This window comes from Lepisosteus platostomus, chromosome 1 (genome assembly GCF_059453375.1).
Source record: "Lepisosteus platostomus isolate fLepPlt1 chromosome 1, fLepPlt1.hap1, whole genome shotgun sequence".
Lineage (NCBI taxonomy): Eukaryota > Metazoa > Chordata > Actinopteri > Semionotiformes > Lepisosteidae > Lepisosteus > Lepisosteus platostomus.
This window is the reverse complement of record NC_142611.1, coordinates 67,542,470-67,568,776: the sequence shown is the minus strand read 5'-3', so window position 1 is coordinate 67,568,776 and position 26,307 is coordinate 67,542,470. Positions and strand designations below refer to the sequence as shown.

The 26,307-nt window shown below is 40.2% G+C and overlaps 1 protein-coding gene across 5 annotated transcripts in view; it reads left to right on the top strand.

Annotated features, from left to right (window-relative positions):
• Positions 1-26,307, top strand: part of LOC148678548 (vitamin D3 receptor A-like) — an 81,524-nt gene that overhangs the window by 946 nt on the left and 54,271 nt on the right. For 3 of the 5 annotated variants that reach the window (XM_088633891.1, XM_088633847.1, XM_088633867.1), the window contains exons 1-2: positions 19,817-20,670; positions 20,971-21,086. Coding sequence is in view for 2 of the 5 variants with exons in the window: in XM_088633847.1 (XP_088489973.1) it covers positions 21,072-21,086 (15 nt within the window). In the remaining 3 variants the exon portion in view is untranslated. Of the gene's footprint in view, positions 1-19,816; positions 20,671-20,970; positions 21,087-26,307 lie in introns of those variants that run through there. The other 2 variants (XM_088633876.1, XM_088633853.1) reach the window with 2 other exon arrangements.

The following is a 26,307-nucleotide window of genomic DNA, read 5'->3' as shown; positions in this document are numbered from 1 at the left end:
TCACGCTGAGCAAAATTTGTAAGTCCCAGAATGCTGCACTAATTGGTCAGAGTAAACTACAATTGAAAGCACTGTGCATGGCTGGCTTTCCAAGGCCTCAGGAAAGCCTTGTTTGCATTATTTCTGACCTCTTGGCTATTTAATGGAAAAATTGAGTTTCATGAAGTGGGCTAGCCTGGGTTTTATGCAGGTGGTGATTTAAAGAGGCCAGCGAAACATACAGCCTTGGGCTCGAAGAAGTACCTCATTGCCCTAGACCATTCTTTAAAGGATATATTGGGAGTGTAGCAATCTGCACTTACAGGGTTAACAACAACAACAACAACAATAATAAAAAGATTAATCATTGTCTTTTATTTTAAAAGTGCCTTTCCAAACCCAAGAATGCCGTATATAGTGATAAAAAGACAAAAAGTACAATGAAGAGTAAAAGAAGAAAATAAATAAGACAAATTAAACAAGAATGTCTGGCAATCAGACAAAGGCTTTGGTGAGAAGGTGAATTTTGAGTTTGGATTTGCAGAGAGTCAGAGAATTTGTGGAGTCTCATAGAGTCTGTGGAAGGTCATTCCATACCAATGGAGCAACAGCAGAAAAGGCATGATGACCAGATATCCGAAATGATAGGTTGGTTCAAGGACAGGAGTGGAAAATCTTCTGAGATCGGATGTGATTGCTTGACATTTGAAGTTGTGTTTTAAAATCCACTCTTGCAAAACAAAACCAGCAATTGTTATTCTTTGGTCACTTATTTGCTCAAAGGGATGTGGAAGTACAGTATGAATCAAGCTAACCTGCCATGTTGTTGAAGCCGATAGTTAGCTTCTGGAAAGAAAACAGGGTATCAAGTGGGCTACATGGGCTGAATGGCCTCCTCTTTTGTAAACACTTATTCTGTTGTAAAACTAATAGTATAATCGCAGTGAAACAGCTTTACATGGTTAGTTTTCTACCCATCAGATGGGTTTTTCCAAGTATAGAAGGCAGTGAACTTTCTGTCAACCTTTTGCTTGACTGTTACTCCTGATAGTTGGTGGGTGTTGACCACAGCATGACTAATGTTCACGCCATGTCTGGTAAATTGTTTTTCAATGTCCTTGAAATTGCAGTGAGATTGCCAAACATCTGCAGTGTCCTCTGCCAGCACTCTACAGCAAGCCTGTGGCAAACATGCAAATTAATAAACAGGCTCTGTCAGACGTTACATTATTTTTGAAAAGCAGAGTAACCGTTTGCGGTTTGTTACTTCTGGGAACTAAGGAATTCTATGCTATTGATGTGAATCGTTTTTTAAGCTCCCGTTTTTCACCTGTTCCCTTATGTTTTGAGACAGAGAGTCTTGTTTTCCCTGCTGGAGCAGGGGTAATTTTTCCTTGACGGAGGGCTTGTTCTGTTACGGAACAGAAGGTGAATTAAAGATTTAATAAAAGAGATGCTGCCTGTCTTGTGTTTGCATAATCTGAACAGTTGTTGCTCACAATCCATAGTGTATACCTTGGTTAAGCATTCAAACTTTGTTTTGCACTCCAGTGCGCATCAGCTCGTTGTTGTGCTGCTTTGCCTTCCAGGGAACATTAATGTTGCATCAGATCCAGGGAGACGCTTCTTAAAACCCAAACCAGCAGCACCTGGCGGATGTCATTCCTCAGCACTTTACCCCCTCGCAGCCTGGAGCTTGCTGAGCGCACTCCCATTGCCTTCCTATCAGTTGAAAGTCTCTGTCCAAGCATCCACATCATGCTGCTCAGTAATGGCTAAGGCCAGCCTTTCTTATCTGTAGGCAATGATTGCAACACCTCGTAGACTGGATTTTTCTTTCCCTAACCCTTTCTTTTCACAGCCATTCCCGAAATGTGTTCTTGGCAATGTCGGCTTTTTTTTTTCCTAGAATCTTTGTGTGACTTGAATTTTGCCGCACTTCATTTTCCCTCAGTCGGTTTCCTCTGTGCACAGCTCGTAGTCCTGCTTTGAAAGAGATCACAGCAGCTCTGTGTGTTACAAAATTGAAATGAAGCATCTTTCAGTAAAATGAGCTCCCTAAAAGTTTTCACTGCGGGTGTAAACGCGCTGTGTTTTTGTGAGGAAGAGCTCTGTGGCTAAGGATCTGCCCCGGTGGCTACTACTCCGGTGGGCCCCTGAGCAAGGCCCTTAACCCCAACTGCTCCAGGGGCGCTGTTTAAATGTCTGACCCTGCACTCTGACCCCAAGCTTCTCCCACTGTCTGTGTGTCTCATGGAGAGGAAGTTGGGGTATGCGAAAAGACAAATACCTAATGCAAGAAAAATTGTATATAGCCAATAAAGTGATCTTTATCTTAAAGAGTTGAATGTAAGCTGAAGTGTGATGATGTTGTAATGTCCTGAGGTGGAGATACTATAGACAGATGGAAGTATAAGGGAGGGCAGCTGGGTGGCACTGAGGTGAGCATTGTTGCCTTGCAGTTTTAGGGCCCTAGCTTCAATTTCCAGTGTGCCGTCTGTGTGGGGTTTGTATGTTTTCCCTGTGTTCACATGGGTTTTCTCCTGGTGCTCCAGTTTCCTCTCATAATTCTCAGACATACTGGTAGGTTGATTGGCTTCTGTAAAAATTGGCTCTGGTATGAGTGCACACGTGTTTGTGTCTGTGTGCCCATGAATGGATTGGCATCCTGTTCAGAGTATATCCTGCCTTGCGCCTGTTACTTGCTGGGATAGGCTACATTTCCCCCAGAACCCTATATTGGATAAAGTATTAAGAAAATGGATGTATGGGAGGAACAGAAGTATTCATTTGCCCACAGTCCTTGTTTAATCGTACAACAAATGGAAATGTAGTCATGCTATCTGTCTGTTTGCCCATTCTTGCATCAAGGGAGTTTGGCCATTTTAATGGAAACATTGTTTATTTCATCTTGACTTTTCTTCCTTTTTCAAAAATGTTGAGGTTTTGAAATTTTCCAGCACTAAGTGCTTTACCATAGAGCTCCATCAGTGTGCCACCCACACATGTCAATTGTGAAGCAATGCCCTTTTAAAGGCTTCCAGGAAAGCTTTAGCTTTGCAAGATGTTTGCTTAAAATACAAGGTTTCAATTGGTATTGATTTTCCGACTCAATATTTTTTATTTGCCCAGAATTTCTGTTTGTGTAATTTAAAAAAGTTAATTGTTGTGCTTAAAATCAGATGATGGAATGTGTGGTGTTCAAGATGAAAGCATATAAATCTGAACTAGCAGGTTACTGCTCACCTTGAGCTTTGAAAGGCTGTGCTGATTTGATTTGTGAAAGCCTGTATACAGAGAAGCCTAATTGAATTGTTAGCTATACCAGCATGTGGTGCAGATTTCTAAAGGAAGCAAGTGCATGGCCTTGTTCGGTGTTTGGTTATTGAAGATTTATATAACAGAACGGTAGTTGATGTTCCAGCTTGTGACGAACTATTCATTTGACGACTTCAGTGTTGAATCAAATGCAGCATAGTTCATGGGACTCATTTGCTTTCAACTTTAACAATTGAAGGTTTGATTTCAGCCTTTTTTATGTGTTTACAAGGAATGTTTTGTGTGTTCTGTTGAGGCATTTCAAATTGGTAAACAAGTTTAAAAATGTCATTAAAATATAACTCGTATCTTCTAAATGTGCTGCCTTTAAAGTCAGTAAACATGAACCGTAACCCAAGACATCCTCCATGTACGCAGTAACAACGCATGGATGTCCAGTCAGAGCTGGTATTTTGAAAAATAAATGAGCTTTAACACAATCCTGTGACCAAAACATGAATAGTTAATTAAATGGGTATGTTTCAAAGAAATGCAGCAACGTTCTAAATAATTTGATACCTGAAAAATTCCCTAGATCATAAGACCTGTAAAAACGTAGACTTACTATATATAGTCCTATAAAATGGAAGCATTTCTATTACTCTAATTCTTGGTTTGTGGTATAAAGGTCTGTCAGATCCATTAAAGCCACTCGATACTCTTTATACAAACCACATTTTACAGGAAGTTTGTTCTTATTTTGAAAGGGTCATAAAACATTTAACAAACTTATTAAAGGTGTCTGTGAGTGTAGGTGTTGCTTATACAGTATGTTATATGCACCTTTAAAGTGCAAAATGTTGTGCTTTCCAGTTTTCTTTACAAGAAAAACATTGCAAAATACAAAATTAGATCCCGAAATCATATTTGTTGTGATTATTTTCCTATTGTAATAAATATAAGCAACTGATTCTTGTAGGATGGATGACTTGAATAATTAAAATTGTTAACTTTACAGCACCTTGAAGAATAGTTTTTCTTTGCATTTACCTTTGCTAGACGATAGGTAAGCTGTATAGGCATGTTTTCAGATTGGCCACCAGAGGGGGGGAGAGGGCTGTTTTCAGATTGTTGGAATACCGATTTAATTTTAAATAGTTTCTGCATCTTGTTATTGAATTGATGTTATTCAAATTGTGGAGCTGCCATGTTTTCTTCCTTTAATTTCTGTTCGTATCCAGAGTGACAGATCATAGATTTTCAAACATATGTCTGCATTGTCCCTGTCAAATACAATTAAAAATGAAAATACAAGTTTTAAATAGTTAATACACCAATTAGAATACTATGACTAATTGCATCTGTGAATATTTTTTCCTTGTTTTGTAGCCATTATCAGTGAGAATATGTTGAAACAGTTGTTTTATAAGAGCTTTATCTATTTTATAATTTAGTGGCTTCTCTTAAATTATTTGTTTATTGAATACAGAAGACTTTTAGTTCTCATATATTATTGAAAATGACATGTAGCTTTTGCAATATGGATATAGCTTAGTTGGCTTATTAAATGTGATTAGAAAAGTACATGGTCCAGTGATCAAACAAGAAACAGCCAGGGTAGTTGTTGCTGTGTGAGAGTAAAAAGCAGTCTCTCAGAGAGTCATAACCTTAATTTAACACTTTGGCAAGCCAAGGACATCTTCTCACAGTATCCTCAAACATTATTATGAAAAAAACATATCTCCTCTCATTAAACAATGCAGCGGATTTTGATAAAGGGGTTGTGCCTCTGTACATATGGAACTGCCATCATTAAAGCATTTGACTCATGACCTGATAGTGTAAGATTACATATCTGATTGGGGGTATGTTATGCAAGCAGCTGACACAAACCCTCTCTAGCTGTTCAGTTTCACCACATGCTGTATATCCGGTGCTGTTGACGTCCTTAGCTCATTTCCTAGAGATATTGTAGGCTTCACTGGTAAAGAGTTGCATATTGTTTCTGCTGTCGCATGACTTTGTGTTCTATGTGTCACCAATGGGATCACATTGCTACTGTAACATACAATGTCCTTTGTGTACTAGGACCTCTCTCTCCAGAAGGTTCTAAATATCTTTGTTCCTCACTGTCAGAAAATGCATGTTCATTTGCTATTTAAACAGGAAAGTTGAGGCTGGAGCCCATAGCTCACATGTTCCATGTCTGTGGAGCTGGATTCCCTTGAAAAGCTGGAGTAAGAAAGCCTCCTATCCTTTTCTAAGTGTGGCTACAAACAAGACGACTGCATCTGGGCGGTTTTGCTTGTTTGGCTTTTCATTAGCTGATTGAGCCAAAGATCTCATCCAGCTGTTCTTGAAGGAAGCCAAGGTATAGATTTTGACAACATGGTTGGGCTGCTTGTTCCTCATTTCCATAACCCTTTATTTGAAGTATAGCCTCCTTTTCTCCATTTTAAATCACTTCCCTGCGTTTTCCTCTTGTCTTCTGGTTAATATTTTGCTTTTTATTTTGAAGACGTTCTTTGGGTTGACTTTGTTAGTGCTTTGCAGGATTTTGAATACTTTAATTCCTGTTTCTGTCTAGTCCAAGAAGCTTAAAGTCAAAATCTGAATCTCTCTTCATTTAATGTAGAAGCATCACTTGTCGTGTTATCTGCGTGTCTCTTGGACCTGTTTACTTACTGCCAGTCTAACATCACCCATAGCATAGTTGTCATCCGGTGCTGAAGCTTGGAGTTCTCATCCACGGCATTGCAATGTCAGACTCACTGAGGGTACTCTGGTCACATTTGACTGATAACGGAGACAGAATTCAAACCTGCAACTTCTGGGTAATAGGACACAACCTGTGCTACACATGAGTGCTGTACTAGCTCAGAAACCTCCTTGCAAGAGTATTGCAATGAATGTATTAGAAATGACAGAATCTAAGTTATTGATTATCATGCTGAGCACAGCCTATGAGGAGGTTGAGTAAGGTTTCTCAAACTGTGTCTTGGGTCAAGTGCTCTGACAGCATTCTGAGAAACCACAGCGAGATGTTTCAGAGAGAGGGAGATGTAATTGAGACACTTGGACACTAGCGGCCAAAACCACAGCACCACAAAAAAACTCAAGTCTCTCGCAAAATGCTCTGATGTTTTTTTGTTCCTTTTAAATTAATGTAGTTGAAGATACTTCTAAGAATTTTCAGAAAAAAATCCTTTGAAGAAAGACTGCTTTCTAAGCTTTTTTAGCCTAGACAATGTCTGTTTCTCACACTTCCACAGACTGACAATTATTGCTCTTCACTCCCTCTGTCTGTTGCTGGGGTTTTGCTGTAAAATGACTTGGGAGAACCCAATAAACACATCAGTCTGTTAATACAGGTCTTCATTTTGAGTTTTCAAATTAGATTGCTTTTAGCTTATTGTCTTAATTGATTCTTGCAGTATTCTTTCACTTCTTTAATTTTTGCCCTTGAATTTTTACCCCAAGACCCCTGGATCTTTAATTACAAATTGTGAATTGGACTTGACAATGCAAAAAAAGATATAACATGGTTTATTTGGTGTGTGTATCTGTTATGGTGTTATGATCTCCTTTACAACCTTGATATTGAATTCTCCTATGGTTGTGGCTTGGCCCTTGGAAGAATTGGAGTTCACTATGGTTGTAGGTGGTGCTGTATGGCTTGGGGCTGTGAGTGTGCAAGATCTTGGTCAAATCCTAAGTGTGCCGATATGTGCCTTGAGGATTCTGCCTCCTAGCTGGCTCATTCATTTTTTGGTTAATGCTTGTTTTCTTCTTTTTCCACCTATTAAACAATTAATATTTTGGCACAGTGAGTTAGCGCTCATCGGCAGCCCAGTGCATCTCTCTGAGACATGTCTGCATACCTGGGAGGATGCAGGAATTGCATTTCTATTAAGAGAGCCCTGGTTAACTAACCCAAACCCGTCTCTCGTGGCCCTCTTCCAGTGATGCACCACCAGTTGGGGAATGTCAGTGATAGTTACAGTCAGCTAGTGACATGGCCCAGGTTTGGACTCATTTGCATTTGGAGTGAGTGCCTCTGAAGTCCCCCTCCCCCCATAGTTTATTTTTCTTAATTTGCTTTTGCTGATTATCTCTTTTGTGTTATGAAATGCCATCGTTGCATAGTTTCTGACAATGCAAAGAAGCCTCACAAGATGTTTCTTGGTGCATATTATAATTTAGCATAATCTCAGTTTAAAATGTGGAGTTCACAGTTAATGCAAGTTCATTGGACATTTCTTAAGCCATGATATGCATCAATTTCAGTCTTACCAGACTTCATAGGCCTCTGTCCATGGGTGTGAGGTGCTTTATGTTCTCTGCTTGGCCCTGTCAGGCTTGTCTTGGGTCCTCAGAAAGGGTAGTTCTATCCCTCCACCCACCACACTATGTCCCCGGCCAAGGCAGCCTGGCCACAGGCATAAGAATTGACACCCACTCATGGACGAGTTACTGAGTTCAAGCACTCCATCGTGAAATCCTGATGTCCTAAAATAAGCATGTGGTTGAACTCCCGATATATTTTCCTCGGTGGTGAGAAGGCATCGTTCTAGCAAGACTGATGCCTCCTCGTTCTGTTTTTGTTTTTTTCCCCCCCTGGTTTAGAAGTGAAGTTGCTTTGGCCGTCTCGGCTCGCTCTGCACATTGTTGGCAGAATCGTTCCTACAATCTAGTGTGTGTGTGTAGGTATGCCCGACTGCGCATCAGCGATGGGCTTTTCACATTGACACATCCAAGTCGAGCCCTTGCTGTACAGCTCCGTTTATACTTGCTGTCTTGAATCGGAACCAGGCCATGGGATAAGAGCCTTATGAGCTAACAGCTACAGGTAACAGGGGCTGAGCAGCGCCAGGGGCCACATTGACCTTTCAGTCTGCCAGGGAACACTTAAAAGACAGGAGAGCGATCAGAAGTGGTTTTCTTGAACTGGTAATGCAAACACCACCGACTGAAAAATTCTAAAATTCCATCTGAAAATGGCAGTGTTTGTGTAGGACAGGTGGTTTACAGAAAGAAATACAAAAGTAGAAAATAATGTAATTATTTTTATGGTGCATTATTTTATGCTCTGTTTTGTCTTGAAACTGTTTCTAGGAGCTTGAAGATCAAGGCATATTTATCCAGAGTAATAAACAAGACTGTCTTTTTACTGTGGATGGATATAGGTTTGGTGGCGCAGTGGTTGGCATTGTTGCCTCGTAGTGCTGGCATCTTGGGTTCAATTCCAGGTATGAGGTGCTTTCTGCATGGAGGTGTATGTTCTACTGTGTCTTTCAGGTGCTGTAGTTTTGTCCTACAGTTCAAAAATATAGTAGTGGTTTAATTGGCTTCTGAGAAAATTTGCAATAGGTGAGTTTCAATGGCCTGTCTGTGTGTGTCCTGTGCTGGCATTTTGTCCAGGGTGTATCCTGTATTGCGCTCCTTGCTTGCGGTGATCGACTCTGGCTACCCTGCAACCCTGAATTGAAAGAATTAGATAAGGGTGAATAGTAACATGACCTGTTGTACTGTCACCCATACAGTTTTTATCATTGAGATGAAACATTGTAAAGTTAAAAGATTCAATTTAGGCGGTATGAATATATTTCACAGTGATCGTGTCTTTTTTTTTTACGCATGCGTTAGAAGTCATGAGCATTCGCTTGTCTGTGCAAATGGGAAAAAGCACCAAACACACTGAAAAGTAAGTGTTTACTCCTGAATGACCTGTGCAATTCTCCAAATTTAAAGCTATTAAAATAATTAAGGAATCTTTGCAAATTAGAGAACTTTATCTTATGTCTTTTACACATATTTTTGAGCAGATATCTTTTTCCTTATGAATTTTCTTTTGAATGTCCCAAAATGCTTAAAGTAGAAAATGCTTGATGTTACTGAAGGGCACAACAGGAGTGTCCTCACCTGGGATTTGAACCCACAACTTGCCAGTTAGTAGTCCTGCACCTGCACTTAGTCTAGAGTCCTGACAAATGCCATACACCGTTTGTAAGGGAGATGGCCATACTGTGCACTGCGCTCCAGGCAGGGTTATCAGCTAATAGCAATGTGCTGAGCTTGCGTGTGCTATATCAGGATTGTACACCGAAAAGCAGACTGGGGAGAGGTATGGGTCTGGTCAGTATTTTGGCGCAGCACTACAATTTGGGCGGGCCACAGAGCCTGCCAATTAAAGACGCAAAATAAACACTGCGGGCAATGGGACTGGAGAACAGAAAACCTTTAAGAATAAAACGACGAGCTAAGCTATTGCCAGGGAGCCAATTGTGCAAGCAGATTATGCCATCATGATATTTAATGTGCCTGATTGTGGTGACACTCGCGTCGCAGCCTTCCAAACGGGTGCAGTAATTGACATTTAACATTCTCCAAAGCACCACCATAATGGCGCTAGTCGCTTCTTGGGTGTTAATAAATACATTTGCAGCTTAATGCTCTTGTTTTGCTCAAAATGCAATTCACCTGCAAACCTTACATCTCTGAGTGACCTCCATTACATGGTCTGCTACGAAGCGAAGCTTGTTCTTATTTAGCCTTCATCACAAATACGTGCTGATGGGTGGTTTGTCACTGTCTCTTTAGTTCTGTGTGTAGTTTATGTAGTTTATATGACTAAGTTATCCACTTTAAAAAAAAAAACAATACAACTTAAACATAAAGGGCATTTAGGTACAACAAACTGCTTATAAGAAGGCCTTACCAATTGTCATTTTAAAATAAGTTATTGTATTTTGGAGTAGTTGTTAGACTTCTGATTAAGTTATTTTGTAAACAAAGCCTATTAGATTTGAAGCATAGCAACAGGAGTATTAAACAGAGGAGCCATTGACAATACCAATCACTGCCTCTCTTTTAATATCTAACAGTGTTAGATGTGATAAAGGGAGAGCTTGGTCCCTTCAAATCCTCAACGTCCTGATGGAATGTGTGGAATTATGGGAACATGCACATGGAATGAGTCCCATACACAGTGTTTTAGATGCAGCACATCATCCTGTTAAAAATTTAAAGCATCCATCGACATATGTAGGAAATGTGAGGGATTGGGGTGTTATGGTTCTAACTGTTCTAAAAAGCATATGGAACGTTAATTGCAGTGTTTGTAGGCTATAATCGAGAGGAAATTTTCAGTTCCATTTATTTGCAGCAGAGCTGTCATAATATCCTGTGGTTTTTTTAATTACAGAGAATGAATAATGAATAGAAGCAATTTTTATGAGATTATGGCTAGTGATTTATCAAGTTGTTGACAAGGGCCCAGGCAACACACTTATTTTTAGGTTTGTTTTTTTCGATGTGTCACCATCGCTTTAAGGACGTGTCATTCGTATCACAGCCACAGTTGGGCTGAATGATCTGTCCTGTGAGACAAAATGAACGGCTGCAAGGCTGAACCCTTGTTTCCTCAGCTGTCGTCCAACATCATGTACAGGCAGTAAAACTTCTATAGAGCCCATGTTTGGCCCATTGAAGAGTGTTAGAAAAGGCCATTCATTCCCAATAACATCTAGTTCCTTGATCTGTGTACATCAGGTTAAATGACATGATTTCATATAAAACCTTGGTTAAAGCTACAGTACATTTTCCTACCTAGTTGATGTAAAGTATAACATTTTAGAACCCTTAATTTTTTTCAGGTTTTCACAAAAACATAGATAGCTGAAGTACCTTAGTTGATTACTTATGTACCTTAAATCCATCAACCCAACAGAGAAATGAAAGCATTTTTTAAAAATTAAGTTGATTTTTGGGGGCTTGATTTATTAGCTAAGCAAGTTTAGGACCTGCATACCAAAGCATTGAATTCATCACAGTAGGGACATTTCTGTTTCATCTATTGCAACGTTTTGTTGTTCATTGCAACCGATTGAGAGTTGATTGGTTGATTGATCAATACTGGAGCACGTTCAATAACTATCATTGTGTTCTTCCCCTACCAGCTTGTATCTTAATGCAAGTTGGACTGACTGCCTCCCCTGCCCTTCCATGGTCAAAGATTTAAGATGGCCGAGAAGGAAATCAGTAGCATAAAAATTAGAGAATGGCTGTGTTGCCACTTTTTCTCCATCTTCAATTTTCAATGTTTGCATTCAGTCTCTGCAAATATGTTTGAGGGATTCTAATTCAAGCCCAAAAAAGTGTTTTGAATTCCCCTGATGATTTTGCTGTCTTAAATGTATGATTAGATTATTTTCTTTTCCTTTTTTTTTTTCCTAGATGTCCTGGGTAGGGCAGTGTGACTAGCATTTGGCAGTTGACTGTGTAATTTGCTAAGTATAACCCTGGCAATTGCTGTATTAAGAGGGTGCCAGTTTTCATTCGCATTCAGCAGAGCACATCTTGGACTGTTTACCAGTGTCTCAACAGAAGCCCAGACATCCATCTACGAGTTGGTACTTATTTTTTTTCTCCTTCTATCCAGTGACTTTCAGCATCTCCAATACCATTGAAACTGGAATGGTTTGCTGGGCTGGATGGACTTCCTTTCCATGTGGTGATGACAGGAACATTGAAAGGAGACATGGTGGGGTTCAGATGACACAGGGCTCTTCTTCCTGTTTTCTTTTCGCTTTGCGGTCACCCCCGTGGGCAGAACGGGGGCCAGTTTCGTCCCCAGCATGGGGATTCAGCAGTTTCAGTTTTTCTGTTTTTTGTGTGTCTATAACGGTATCTGAAAGTTAATCACCACAGGATGATTCTTACTGTGTTTTTGTAAATGTTACTTTTACTTTTTGAAAGTTATTAGTGGAAGTTCAAGGGTGAAAATGTAACAGGATATTTAAAGAAAAGGAAATATCTTCAATAATGCATCGTGTATAATTATAGAATCTTGGGTTTATTTGCAGCAAATTAGGTGGAGAGGACAAGAAGAATCGTCCTGTTATTTATCTACAGTAATTCATGGAGTTTTTAGGAAACTCAAATCTTCTGTCAGTCTACAGGACAACAACAGTAAGGACAACAGCCCTTGGATTCCTGAACCTGTCATCTCATAGACTGTCCCATCAGCAAACCCACTAGGGCAGTTCAGGCTCTGCGCCATTTGAGTTTCAACAAGCAGTGCGGCTGATGTTGGCACTGATCTCTTCATTCAAGTGTGGACGTGCTTATCAATCCTCAGTACGGAGTTAATATTTAAGAAAAAGTTGTTGCTGTCAGCTTTTATTCCTGGCACTTCGCTCTATAAATTGTGCCAGAGTGGCACATTGACAGACCTTACTATTAATCTTTTGGGTCCTTGCAATTAATTGCTTTACTAATCTTCTAACTGCTGTTTTCATCCACTGGTTAATGATTCATACGTGTTTTTTTTTTTTTCTCCCCAAGTATACATTTCTGCAAGAGACCATCCCGTTGCTAGTCCTGCACTTGTGACCTCCAGTAGGAATACTGTATTTCAATGTTTTCAAGTGTCCTACCCGCCCCTCCTCTTTGAGATAACATCCAGGCTGTGAGAAAGGAGATGCATTCACAGTGAAGGAAATGTTTAACGTTGATCAGGTGTAGGCGTTGGTCATGATAAGCCTGCACTTTACATGTGTTAATAAACCCCCCTATTGGCACTTTAACTCTTCCTGCTCTGCGAAAGTGAGTAAAAAGCAATCTGACCTCTCCAGCTCAGTGATGTTCCACACTCTTCTTCTCCTGGAAGCTGTCACCTTATGCAGGAATTAGCTCTCCACTTTAAAACTTCTCTGTTGTCCACTTTCTGTAACAGTGTGTATTGCAAAACACATGGTTTGTAGTAAGGGCCCAGTGGTTAAAGAAAAGGGCTTCTATCCAGGAGGTTCACAAGCGACAGCTCTGCTACTGATTCAGTGTGCGTCACCCTGAGAGGGTTACTGAACATCCTCGTGCTTTGTCCTTTGGATAAGAAGTAGAACTAAGATCATACTTCGTAGCAGCAGATGCTGATACATAATTCACAACCTAGTTTCTGTGATTTGCTTTAGGTAAAAGCATGAGATAAGTGATTGATATCTTAAGTCAATAAACAAAATTACACAAAGGCATGTCCTTATGCGACAGTGGGCTCCATTATCATATATCATGTTTCCTACTGGATGCAATGTATTCAGCTTCTAAATACCCTTGGCCAGACATTAGGTAAATGCAGTCTGGATTTTCTTGTTTTGTTTTTAAATATACATAAAACATACACTGCTATGCAAAACTCTCAGATATTTTGTTTTTCTAGTGTTTTCAATCAATGTTTTATCTTTTTTATTTAAAAAAATGCTGTGGCAATCTACTACAGTTTTAGACATTTTGATTAAATTTATGCTAGCCTCTAATCTAGATCTGTATTTTTTAGTGCAAAAAGTAGCCTTTTAGTATCATGGATATGTAGAGAGGAACAGATGATAAGGAAAAATTAACATTTGGTCGATTAAATTTGATTGGAAAATGAGATGAGTTAGCTACTCCAGCCATTTCTAACTGATCAATGTGAATTGCAGATTTCTGAATGGTAAGCTTGGCTTTGTCTTACCCAGGCTAAATTGTATTAATAGCACTCATCGTTGTAATAATACTTGAAAATCCTAGTGGTGGTTTTGAATACGTTGCCAGTGCTCATAACTTACAGTATATACGTTATATTTAGCTCATGATTGTCTAGGTTACTTACACAACACTATGCAGGAAGTATGCATGTCATACTGCACTGCTGTAAGCATATCCTCTATTACCAGGTCATCTAATGAGGATTCCAATAAAACACTGTCACCGTATCAGCAGTTGTGTTACGATTCCTCCATCAGATCTGTTTTTGTACTGGATCTTATTGTTTTTAAAGGCTGTTCATGCAGTATCATTATGAAAGGAGTAAGATATTCAACCCCCGATCATTCCCAATGAAATGGTGATGGATGTAAGCATCTAGTATTGCCCACTATAGGGATCTGAAGATAAGGTGTTGTGCTTAGCTTAGCGTATCCCACATCCCACCCCTTTGGGAAGATGAATACATGATGGCTGCCTGAAGGATGTTATCTTGCTTGAACATTTTCCATGCAGTAAATGAAAGACGACAGGATTGTCAGGCAGTGATGCAGGTAACCTACACCATTTTCCAGGAAGCTTGCTTCATGCTCATTTTATACTATGACTAGAAAACCCCAAGCTGGGTTGGGGGTAGGGGTGTTTCAAAGTCTTATTAAGTGCTTTTACAAGTTGATTTTTAAAAGGTTAAAGGACATATTTACCATAAGGATGCATGTGAGCCTTGAAGCAATTCCTTCTTTTAGTTTTACACTGTCGGAATCAGTGTTAGCAACTTTTAAAAACTGTGGCAGTGACATTGCAGTGAACTGTTGTAAACTCCCATAGATGTAATTAGTCCTGTTGTAGCTAGCCTTTAATTAGCTGTGTGGATGGATTAGCCTTTGGTCTCACTCCCTTATCCTGCTGGTCTTTGCACTGGCTATACAGATGCCAAATCAATAATGTCCCTATCCTGAAAACACTAAAATAAACCACAAACATCTTGTTCTGAATTGGATGATCTATTTTTGATCACTTTTCTTAATGGCCAAAAAAGAGCACAAACAGGAAGAGCACAGCTGTTACCTGGAAAACAAATACATTTGTTCAAATAGCTGAGTGTGGATCGTACAGGCAGAAAGCGAGGAGGTGAGCGAGTGAGTTATTAAATTATCTCTGGGTTAATGTGCACCTTACAGTCACTTGCAGCTTGGCTCTTGTGACGTCAAGCAGGAGATTGAAAGTCTGGAGTGCTGTCTTTTCTTTAGGTTTAACCTTTTTTGATTTTTCCTTGGTCTCTCTTCTCTTACTTTGATTTCTGTTTGTCTCGGATACATGAAGACTCCCTGCATCATATTTTCACATGTGGACAAGTTTCTAGTGACACGGGCTGAATCTCTGGCTAGTGAGATCTGAGATCGTCAGGGTAAAATCCTACTTTTAACAGCATAAACTCCTACAAAGAGCTTGTGTATGGAACATATGACCATATGTCAGAGCAGACTTGCTTAGGAAGTGCTGAACCCATACATGTTGGCATGTATTCCTTCTGTAAGTAGGCCGTGTTTCATTGTGTTCTTAATGTTCTGATTAGTAATGCAAAGTCATTATAAAAGAACAAGAATCAAGCTGTTCTCCATTAGAACAGTGGTGGTGTATCTTAAAAATGAGAAATTTAAAGCTGTTAAACAGTAACTTTTAAAAACGTATATGATGCAAAGTAGAAAGTAGCATTTTATAAGATAGGTGGTTCTTGTATTATTTATTCTTATAAGAACCAATGTTTATGAGAGCACACATTTTTAAACTCTTAATATAAACTATTTATTGTGAGATGTAAAATAAATACTGTGTGTAAGGGCTGTTGCCATCTGCAATTCCTGCAGATTGGCCTGACAGTAATTTTAATCTCAACGGTCAAGTTTATTATATGGTTGGCTTCTGTAATTGAAATCAGTTATTAATCAGCAAGAGTGGGACTTTTAATTGATTATACCCCAGCTCTGTAACTACAGAGGGGCAACATGCCCCACAGGACAAACAATTCAGCCATTGGCTTGAGCTCATAGTTATCAGCTAGAAGTCTTATTGTGTTGAGTGGAATGGGAAAGCTTCTCAGACATGCAAGCAACAACTTTTATTTGCTTCTCTTACTTACTGATATTGTTATATTGTAAACCTTCATGTTGAAGGATTTACATAAAAGACAATGTGCTTATTTGTATTTTGCAACAGGGAATCTGCCCTATACCTGCTTCTGTGTATCTATTAAATACATTTTTTAGGTAGGTGATTTGGCACAGTGTGACAGTTTATGTAGCTGTACACATGCAAGACTCAAGAGCTAGCCTGAGCTAGATCCCTGGGCTCCCTTGCTTGATGTCTTTCAAATATAAATTGCTTTGTTATTCTCTGCTGTTTTTTAGATCATAGATCTGATTAGTAACTGTTTTGAAATCTGTCAAGGCATCAAAACACAGATTGCATTTGCCTACTGCTTGTTTTCCTATTGCATTGTTTGTGGTTTCATGTTAGCTTTTCCCCCCATTCTTCACCCTCCTCTTTGTATAAAAAGAATATAAATACTGGGGCCACTGTAGATAAACCACAGTGAGTGTGGATGTGACGGTAGCTTCCAGGCTCCCAGTCTTCTTTGGTGGTCTGAGAATAAGGAGGCGTAGAAGAGAGAGCAGACGCCCCTTTCCTGCAGCTTGGCTCAGTTTGTTTACACAAGCGACACACCCGGGGGCTGCATTGTGGGTCAACACCCCACTGCGCAAACACACAACTGTCCATCTCCTCTCACACACACACGCATACATACACCATCAATAGTCAGATATCAAACCCTTTATTATTCAGAATGGTCTGACAACAAGCATCTAAAATCTGTAGATTAAAAAATCACATTGAGTGTGATTCTGATCTGAATGGAGTGCGATTAGTTCTTTAGCTAGTTGTGTGCAGAATTGCGTATGCTGTTGCCCCATACAGATGCTGCTTCACCGTGTGGAATGCTGGAATGCAGGATCACATGCACAGGAAAGGTCATGTGATACTTACATGGAACTGTTGGTTTGTAATTCCTAATGGGATACATCTGCAATTAAGAAATTCTACTTCTCCTTAGTTCTTCATAGAGAGATACCAAAACCATCTTTGACTCTGCGCTTCAATAGTGTCTTATTGTCACAGTAGTCAGAAAAAAACTGGCACTCATCAAAATTGCACTTCAAAGCTATGTACTGTTGCAGCATGATAAAAACACTGAATGCAGTGTGTTTAGCACAGCAGTACTTTATACGTGCCATTGAAATTATCCAGTATAACTGCCGCTAGTCTAGTCATTGGCTTAGCAGTGTTTTGTAAAGGTACAATTGGTGTCCAGCCTTATTCTCCACAAAGCTAAGATGGCTGCAGTGTGATCTTCCTTACACTCCCTTATTAATATTCCTTGCTCACCTCCTGCGGGACAAAGTGAACAGATCAGTATCCAAGCACATCAATCCAAGCTCTGAACTGGGTACTTCTTTTTCCGGTATTCCAAAACAGTAGATTAAATAGGCAACTAAGCCATTTACAAAGGTGTCTACAAGTTACTGTAATAGCAATAAAATATATATATATTTTTTTTATATTAGCTCAAAACCTTTCAAGCAGCAACTGTTAGTATTAATCTGTCTAGCTCTCCCATATGTCCATCTGTATAATGTGCATTATGATCCATTTTCATCACGTGTGTTAGCTCGCTGGAGTTATAACAAAGAAAGTCTTTATTTGGGATGCTCTGACTTTTTCAAAGGGAGGCCATGATTTTCTCCTGGGCTACAGTAAATCACAGATGATAGATCTGCCAGATCTATACTTAGGGATGGTTTGAGCTGTGGTCTGGAACCATGTAACACCCACACCCACATCCACACACATATACAAACACCCATGATACATACAAACATATGCACTCCTGCACATCCCCACCAAGGGTGAGAGTCATCCATCTTAAAAGATATTAATTATTAATTTATTTGGCTGGTAACTGTAACCTCTGTCAGTTTGGATTTTTTGTTTTACACCCAAGCTTTGGTACCTATTTATATACCTGGAGCAGTCTGGGTAATGTTTCTTGTTCTAGGGTACAGCAGCAGTTCCTCCACCTGGGATTTGATCCCACAACCTTCCGGTTAGGAATCCAGAGCCCTAACCACTACTCTACACTGCCACCCACGAGAGTAAGTTTGTAGGCACACCAACAAAATCTGTCTCGATTCCTTATTCCAATAATGGCAACTGCAGCATCAGTACATATTTAAGTGTGGATAATGCTAACAAAGTACACCAGTGAATCTCTGTGCAAGTCAGGGTATTAAATGTACACTGTGCAGTCCAATAGCCAAAACAGTTTGCAAGGTTGAGATGTACAGTACCATCTTCTTTTTGCTGAGACCAGAAAGAGAATTAGCCCACGAATTGACCCTGGTAGTATCAAAGCACCTCAGCTTTCTAATTTGAGTAAGTCATGAAGGATTTCTTTATGACTTACTTTATCAGTCCTCATATGCCACATGGTGTCGTAGGGAGAAACAACTGCCCATTGACTGCCAACTGGAAGGCCCTGAGAGGGGGAATGCCATGTGTTCTCAATATCTCTTTGACACCCTCAATCCAGGTTTTCCTTGGTTGACCTCTGGCCTTGTACCCTGACATCCTACTGTTATGTATGCCAGTTTGTTAGTGGCCATGTGAGCTAGATGAATAAACCACCTGATCTGTTTTTGCATTATATAGTGATAGACTGGTGTACCTCCAGCCATTTCTCTGATTCTTTCATGTTTTGAACTCTAGGATATATCATCTCTTCATATTTGCAGGAAAAATCAGGAATATTACCAGTTTTAAACCCACTACTTGTAAAAGATCTCCTATAGCCTTCCATCATTTTTATTGTTTATAAAACAACCCAGGCAGGAGATTCAAATTAAAATGAAATATTCAGTATGTGCTGACTGAAGACCGCCTTGGAGCTATTTAAGATTTCTATTAATAATCAAAATCCTCCTTAAATGGTTAAAGCTTACTATAATTATATTTGCAGGTATATCATTATGCAGTGCACTGCTTTGAAATTATGCTCACCAAAACCATTCTGAATAGTCAAGAGGCCTGTAATTGTTTATGAAATATCTCTGAGGGAGAGAGAGAGAGAGAGAGAGATAAATTAGTGTCTCTGACGGGAAGTAAATTTTATTCTTTGCTAGGGGTTATCTTTTCAACCAGCTAAGGGAAAGTTCTGGTTTGGGCTGATCCATTGGAGTAAACTTGTTTACGAGCTTTAACGGCAGTCTGACCACCACTGCCAGTCTGCTCACAGAGACCTACCTGACTGAAGACTGCCTTGCATGAGTAAATCCTAATGAAGGCAATTTAACTTTGTTTCTCCATTCCAGGAAGCTTGCACAAATGCCCAATAACACACTTATGATTCATTACTGTATACTTTATTATATTATTAAATATAGCAAGATTGATTGGGAGGCTTGCCAGTCATTTTATTATTTCTGTGAGCTAAGCAGCATTGTTGTAGATCACTTAATAGTTATTATAATAAACAATGACCAATTACATGTACAACTCTTACTGCTGAAGTTGATTAGGTTTGTATGCGTTTAAGAATGTATAATTTTTCTAATATTTCCACTTTTGAACCATGAGTTTAAAAGCATCATAGAGCGTCAAATGGTCCACTCTCATTCTCCAGTGTAGGTCCCAGAGTTCATTCAGAAAGGATTGCAATCAGTCAGTACTTCAGGGCCCATGAGAGGTTGACAGATTTGTCCTCCGAGTGTACAGGGCTTAAAACAGAAGAGATTTCTGATGCATGGCTCTCCTCTCATGTTGAGAAAAACACTGGTTTCATGTAATGTACTGTAAATAAAACACAGTACTTCTGGACTGTTGTAGAACGGTTTATTAAGTAACTTTTTTAATATACAGTTGGAAGCTGAAGTAATGGTGTCCTTTGCTAGCAAACGAGCATCTACGGTGGTAGAAAGCAAAGCTTCCTCCACAGTGTCTTCATACTGTATAAATGAATCCGACTTTTGCGTTTTACAGCGATTCTACCTCTTTAAGCTCTTACGACTTGTTTACCTCTTCCCAACCTCTGACGTCATGACACACCCCTGGTCCCGTTTTTATAGGGAGGCGGGGGGGTTGTTGTCGCTGTATCCTTTGAAAAGCATTCCATTCATCCAATCGGAAAGTGACTGTCATGCGGGCTGTCCAATGAGCAGACGGGTGAAACGGCCTGCGGCTTCCTGATTGGCTTCTGGAGGATGTGGCTAAGCTTAGGATATGCCATTCCTGCTCACGGTAGGGGGGCGGGTTTTAGCGGAAGCGATATGAGTGTAGGTAGGGGAGGCTGTGGGAAGTAGTTTCGGCTCGGTGCTGTTTGAGTTTTACAAGTTTTTTTATCATTATTTTGTGGTCAGTTCTGACACTAGTCACTCCTGCCACAACAGGCTGTCACTGAGGCAGTACTGCGTGTTTACTACGTTAAAGGAAATGAAAAGGGCACCACATTACTAGTACAGTACCTCGTTGGCAGCAGACGCTTTCGTGGTTTTGAAAACTAGCTGAATGTGTCGGTTTATGTTTCGTGCTTACTTTCCCCACGACTTTAGATTAAACTCAAAATTCATGTGTCGGAAGGGACAGTCCCGCTGTTGAGGTTGGTTGAGCGTGGAGGGGTAGCGTTGAAAGACGGAGTCTTCACGTACTGTGAAGTACAGTTTTTAAGCTCCCTAGTGTTTATTTTTGGGGGGTGTGTGCGCGTTCTGCTAATGGGGCTCTGACGTTACGTCGGTCGAGTCGAGGAAGTTTGGAGCTGGGAGACCTGGATGTTTGTGAAGTAGTGGGAACGCCGCTTTCTTGGTGAGTATTTCAATGTATTGCCCAACTTCCTCGGAACCGATCAAGTAAGTAGTGTTCGGGGTGTCGTCTGGCGCTTTAAAATGTCAGTGGCACCTGAAGTCCCTCACGCCGAGCCAGTGGTCGACATTGTGCGAGTTGATATAATCCAGCAGGTAAAGAAATCGGTTACCCCCCTGGACCCATCGGGTTAAATCCTCTTGTTGCACGTTTTTGCGATTCGGGGCTTGCAGACTGGGAGACCGAGGGATTTACTGTCTCTTATTAAAATTCCCCCCCCCCCCTCTCTCTATCCTGATTCAGCCCGTGTTTGGATCTTTCAAAACCGAGCCCGGAGCGAAGCGCAGACCAGCTAACTGTCCGCTAGGAAGCGAAGTGGCGATCCGCTTGGACATCACAAGGTCATGCTAATACGCCAGGTGAGTGACCTGAAAGCGCTTTCATTTATTTCATTAGTGAGAATATAAAGAAGCTGTAAGAATACAGCTACCGTCCTGCATCTGTCTGTACGTGCACACGTGTCAACTGTTTTTTTAAACAGATTAACGGAGGAGTTATAAGTGCTGACGTCGGAAAATGTTGCACTTGTCGGTCTATTTAATAAGATTTAAACGCCAATGGCGTGATATTTCCGTGATTTTGGCAGTGGTAACGTGTGTTGACGTGCAGATTGCTCAACTGCAGAATTTTCCGCGCCTCCGTTTTAAAGTCATGCAGTCTGTCTGGATCCGAGCGACTCGCTCAGTGGAGCCGCTCTGCGCGCACAGCTGCGGTTGCGCTGGCGCTGGAGGTGCTGCGGGTTTTTTCCCCCGCGTTATTTTTAAAAACTATTTCTGGTTCTGGTGTGATACCGCAAAAAACTCCCCGAAGGACCTAAAGGCATACATCCAGGATAACAATCAATGCAGGTATTTATATGAATGAATGATAGGTTTTCACTGCCTGCTATGACAGAGACTGCTCTGTCCTGTTGGAATGCTCTTTGCACTGTTGAGCAAAGGAGTTTCAGACTACTGTTTTATTTTTACTCTGTGCACAGCTTGGAGAAGAGCTGCAATAGTGGCCCAATCACAGATTTTCTCTGGTGGTGTGGTTGCTCAGCAGACTCCTAAAAGAAGCATTTGTAAGGCTGTGGTTTCCCACAAGTTGTATATTTTCACACTACAGTGCATAAAGAGGGCCAATGTATGTCTCCTCTCTTCTCTGAATGAGTGAAGCGATCCAGCTGAGAGAAGATCCCATGTTTTGGTCACATCGTCTGTGCGAGAGATGAATTCCCAACATAATTTAGCCATGTTCCCATGTAGAATGTATGTTCAATACATATCCTTTTGTTTACATTTTCTTAATTCTAAGGTGCATTTCCTTTTTTCCCCCTCTTCATTCCATTTGTTTTGTGGCTGGACTCTGTGTCGCATGGCCTGCACAGAGGATTATAACGTAGCTACATGGAAAGGGTGTCCAGTTTTTTTCTTCCATTTTTATTTTATGGAGAAAGGCATTTGTGTTTAATTTTGGGCTGGGGGAATCCCACTGTACAGAGTTTATATGTTCTCCCCTTTGATATCATTGGTTTTCATCAGCTTCTCTGGTTTCCAAAGACATGCTGTAAATTGTCCCTGTGTGCGTGTCAACCTTGGGATGGACTGGCATCTCAGCCTGTGCTCTGTGCTTCCGTGATAGGCTCCAGGTTGCTGTGACCGTCATCAGGCATAAGCAGTTTCCTGTTGATAGATGGTGTAAAGTCCTTGTAACCAGGCAAGGAGTAATGTAGCGGTGTTCAGAGCTTTAGACACCATGGTTGGGTGAAAGGGAAGGAACACTCTGATCTTGGTGCATGGATCTCGGCTTGATCTTTGTTGGTTTAAACAGGTATGCTTCAGAGCGAGGTGTGTAGGTCATCCATGGCATGACAGAGATGACTTTCTTTCTAAAAGTCCAGTTTGTGTCACAGGCATTTTGTTAATGATGCTCACTGCTGTTTTGAAAGAAATTGTCGTACACAGGTGTGCATATCATACTGCCAGTGGGAGATGTATTGATTTACAGATAATATTCGCAGTGAAATGCTGGTCCTGTTGTTAGCTCTTAGTTGCATAATTTGTTTGCACGCTTCTTGTGAATAGTCTGTTATGAGTTTTTTTACAGTATATCTCATTGTAAGCAGGAATTTTATGAGTCCCTTCTGAAGAATTTGTAAGAGGCCATGTATGAATATTGAAATCTGACTTCTTTTAAATAAATCATTTTCTTTCCTCTTTAAAAATGTTGAAATCCATCACCTTGCACAGCTCTCTGCAATATTAAGTTGCACTTCAATGCAATGCTTCAACATCTATGGTACCAGTTTTAACCTCTGAGTGGGCATCCAACTAGTAAATCTTACAGTATGTCTGCTTTGACTGGTGCTTGGTTGTGTCATCACAGATATTACCTACATCTCGTATGTCAGTTATTTTTTCATGTGTTTTATTGATTTTTTTAATAAGCAAATTCCAATATATCACTTATCCCCCAAACCTTTGCTTTTGCTCGTACAGACGAACAACCTAAACACATATTTTAGATAGTCAATGTGAGAATGTAACAATCTTTACAAGGCCTTCACATGATACAAAGTTCATAGATCACCAATAAATTCAAAATGTTAAATGCAATAACAAAGCATTTAACAAAGCTTTAAAACGACATGATTAATTGATTTCAGACATGTTTTTCAATCATACTTACATTAGCTACAGTTGGCCCCCATATTATTTCAAATTTGGGAGGTTGTCCCTGTACATGTTTTTTTTTCCAGTGTGCAACATGACAAAAGCTCATTCCACTCATTGTCTTGCAGAGGGAAAATTGTCTCTTTTCCAATATTTCAATATACACATCTTAGCTGCAGTCATTGCCAAAACTATAATTGCCTTTCTGATCAGCTGTGTGGTTTTCATGCTTCACACCAGATTGATTGCTCCCAGTGATGCATTTGACCTGGATTGGAAATGGCAGTGTAAACATGCTTTTCTTTCTCTGGGGTCACAGCTATTCTCGTAAGTGGGGCTAGGCGCTGTACACGGTATATGGATCAAACACCGATTAACCCTCTCATGTTCTTTAGGACCACAGCTGGCCTCTAGCACAGTTTGACAAACAAAGTGATTAGCAGAAGGGTTTGTTTTTTTCTGGCATTAAGAAATGTGATGACTGTACTTCTAAGTGTCTATTTCTCTGGACACTTGCTTGAAGGCGATTGTTTTTTTTAAAGATGTTTCCACCAGCTCAGAGAGTGTGGGGGTATCAGCTGCAGGTTTGCATTCTTGTTTGTCCCTCGGTGCTGAACGAGGGCTGTTTATAATAGAAGGGACATCTTCCATAGAGACCAGACTGTTTCCAGTAAGAGAGGCCCATGTTTGGGGGAGGGTACATACTGGGATGGGGGGGGGGGGGCTTCCTTTGATTGGATGGGACTGGACACAGGGGCTGGTGTTTGTTTGCCTTCTCCATTACAGTGTAAGCAAGTGGCTGGACTGCCTTTGTGAGATCCCATAGGACAGGACAGGACTAGCCTGCTGAGCCATTCTTTGCTCTGCCCTGTCCCCCTTTACCTTATCGTGCCCTTGGCTATTGAGATTGTAGATTTTGTGCATACCGTGGGAGTGTGTGCAGCTTAGACATAAGTTACTGCACTGTACTTACACTTAGCTTTGTCATAAGGCAAAATATTTTCTGTCACTGGGTTGCTGTATGTTGCCACTAAGAAGGAATCAGCCAGAGGAACCACAGGTATGCAATAAAAGTATCCACAGTTTTATGTAGTCGCAGTATAAGCTTAATGTTTTCCTTGAAGGAGACAGTCATACAGTGATGCAATGACGAATGGCCATGATAGTTTTCAAATGAGTTCCTTTACTCTGGGTCATATGTGTTTCATTAGGAGTATTTGTGGGAATAATTGAACCTCCACTTCCAGGTAGCCTAGCAGAAATGTTTGTTCATTTGTACTCTAGATTTCCTCTTATTATTATGACTACTGGATCTGTGACAGCGTCATCGTCCAAATGTTACATCGATCCCTTTTCTTCCTGAAGGGCGAACAACTTGTGAGAATTGAACTGGCTTTGGACGCATTAATACACGAAGAATGTAAAGAATGTACATTCCAGTGCTTTGGCCTGAGCAGATGTCTCATGTTTGACAGTAAAGTGGTGTTTCTATTAGTTCTGGCCATGATGAAACATCAGTTCTTAGAAGACTAAAGGAAATACAGGATATATTTTAGTACATAGAGATGGAAAACTGCAAAGAGTTGTGCTTTGTAAAGTTAGATTTACAAAGTGTTTTATTTACAAGCAGTTGCTTACAACAGGACCATGTTTAGGCATTTACTATTGTAAAGACCAGATTTTGTTAAGGACCATAAACAATGCTTGTTGTCACAGGTTTCCAAAGCATCTTGCTCTTAACCATAATGTTTAGAGTGACCTAACGTTTATCCCAGCAGTGTTATACTTTCTATTCACAGTTGGGAAGGCATTTTGTAATGTGTTATATATATATAGACCTGAATGAGTAGCAGTGCGAGAAAGAGCAACTTTTGGAGTCAAGTGTGATGCTGGTGAAATCTTTTGCGAGTGTTCTGCAGGTAGTTTTAAGGTTACACTTGCTCCTGTTCGTCAAAAAGTGAAACTTACTAACCATGCCTAAACTACTGAATTCTTAGAGGACTTCAATGACGTCTGTCCATGTGCTTCTCAACCACGTTAAAATGGGCAGCATGAACTATCTGAAATGCTTTTCAACTGTCTTAGAACAGCACCCTAAATGAAACACGTGCCTGCAGAGCTATTAAAAGAAATATAGATTATGGCTGAAGGGTATTTTTATCCACGCCTCTTTACTACATTTATGGGTTTTCAGTTGTGGTGTTTATAGAGTATGAATAGGCAATACAGAAGTTTTCTGCCCACCAAATGACAGGATTGAATCCTAGAGCTTGGATTGGAATTCCCAGAGCCCCATTTCAAATGTAGCAGTCACTGAAGAAAGAGCACTTCGTCTTAGAGGTCTTGTTTTTTAAGTCAATAATATTGTTGCTCAAATTCTTTGAGCACTGATTAAACTGATGCATGAAGAGACATGCTCTGTACAGTTTTATATCTTCTGTTCTGATTATTACAGCCTTTGATAATCTTATCATGAAGCTGCATAAGGCCTGGGAGAAGTAATAAATAGGTTCCAGTAAGCACTGTGGGTTTCCTTTTGTTCCAGTTGAGTTATGAGTCAGGTTATAAAGCAGACGTGCTGGAGGACTCAAGTTTTATGCCAGCATTTGGCACGTTCAGGGCATCAGTTTACCAAAAAAACTTTAGGTTTTTCAGACCAGTTTAAATTCCAAATTGGGAAAGACTATGGGGTGAAATGCACTCCATTCCAGAGGTTTATTTATCAGTAGATGGATTTTTCTTTAGAACAATTCGTACAGCAGATAGCAGGATCCCTGTTGGATTAGAAACAATGAAGGCTTTGGAGATCAGCACCTGCTATAACTGGAAGTGTACGTTGACAGTCCTGAATGATTGGACCATGGATGAGGTAGAGTCTAGAGTGGTTTGATGCATAGAAACAAATCCTGAAATTTAAGCATGTTGA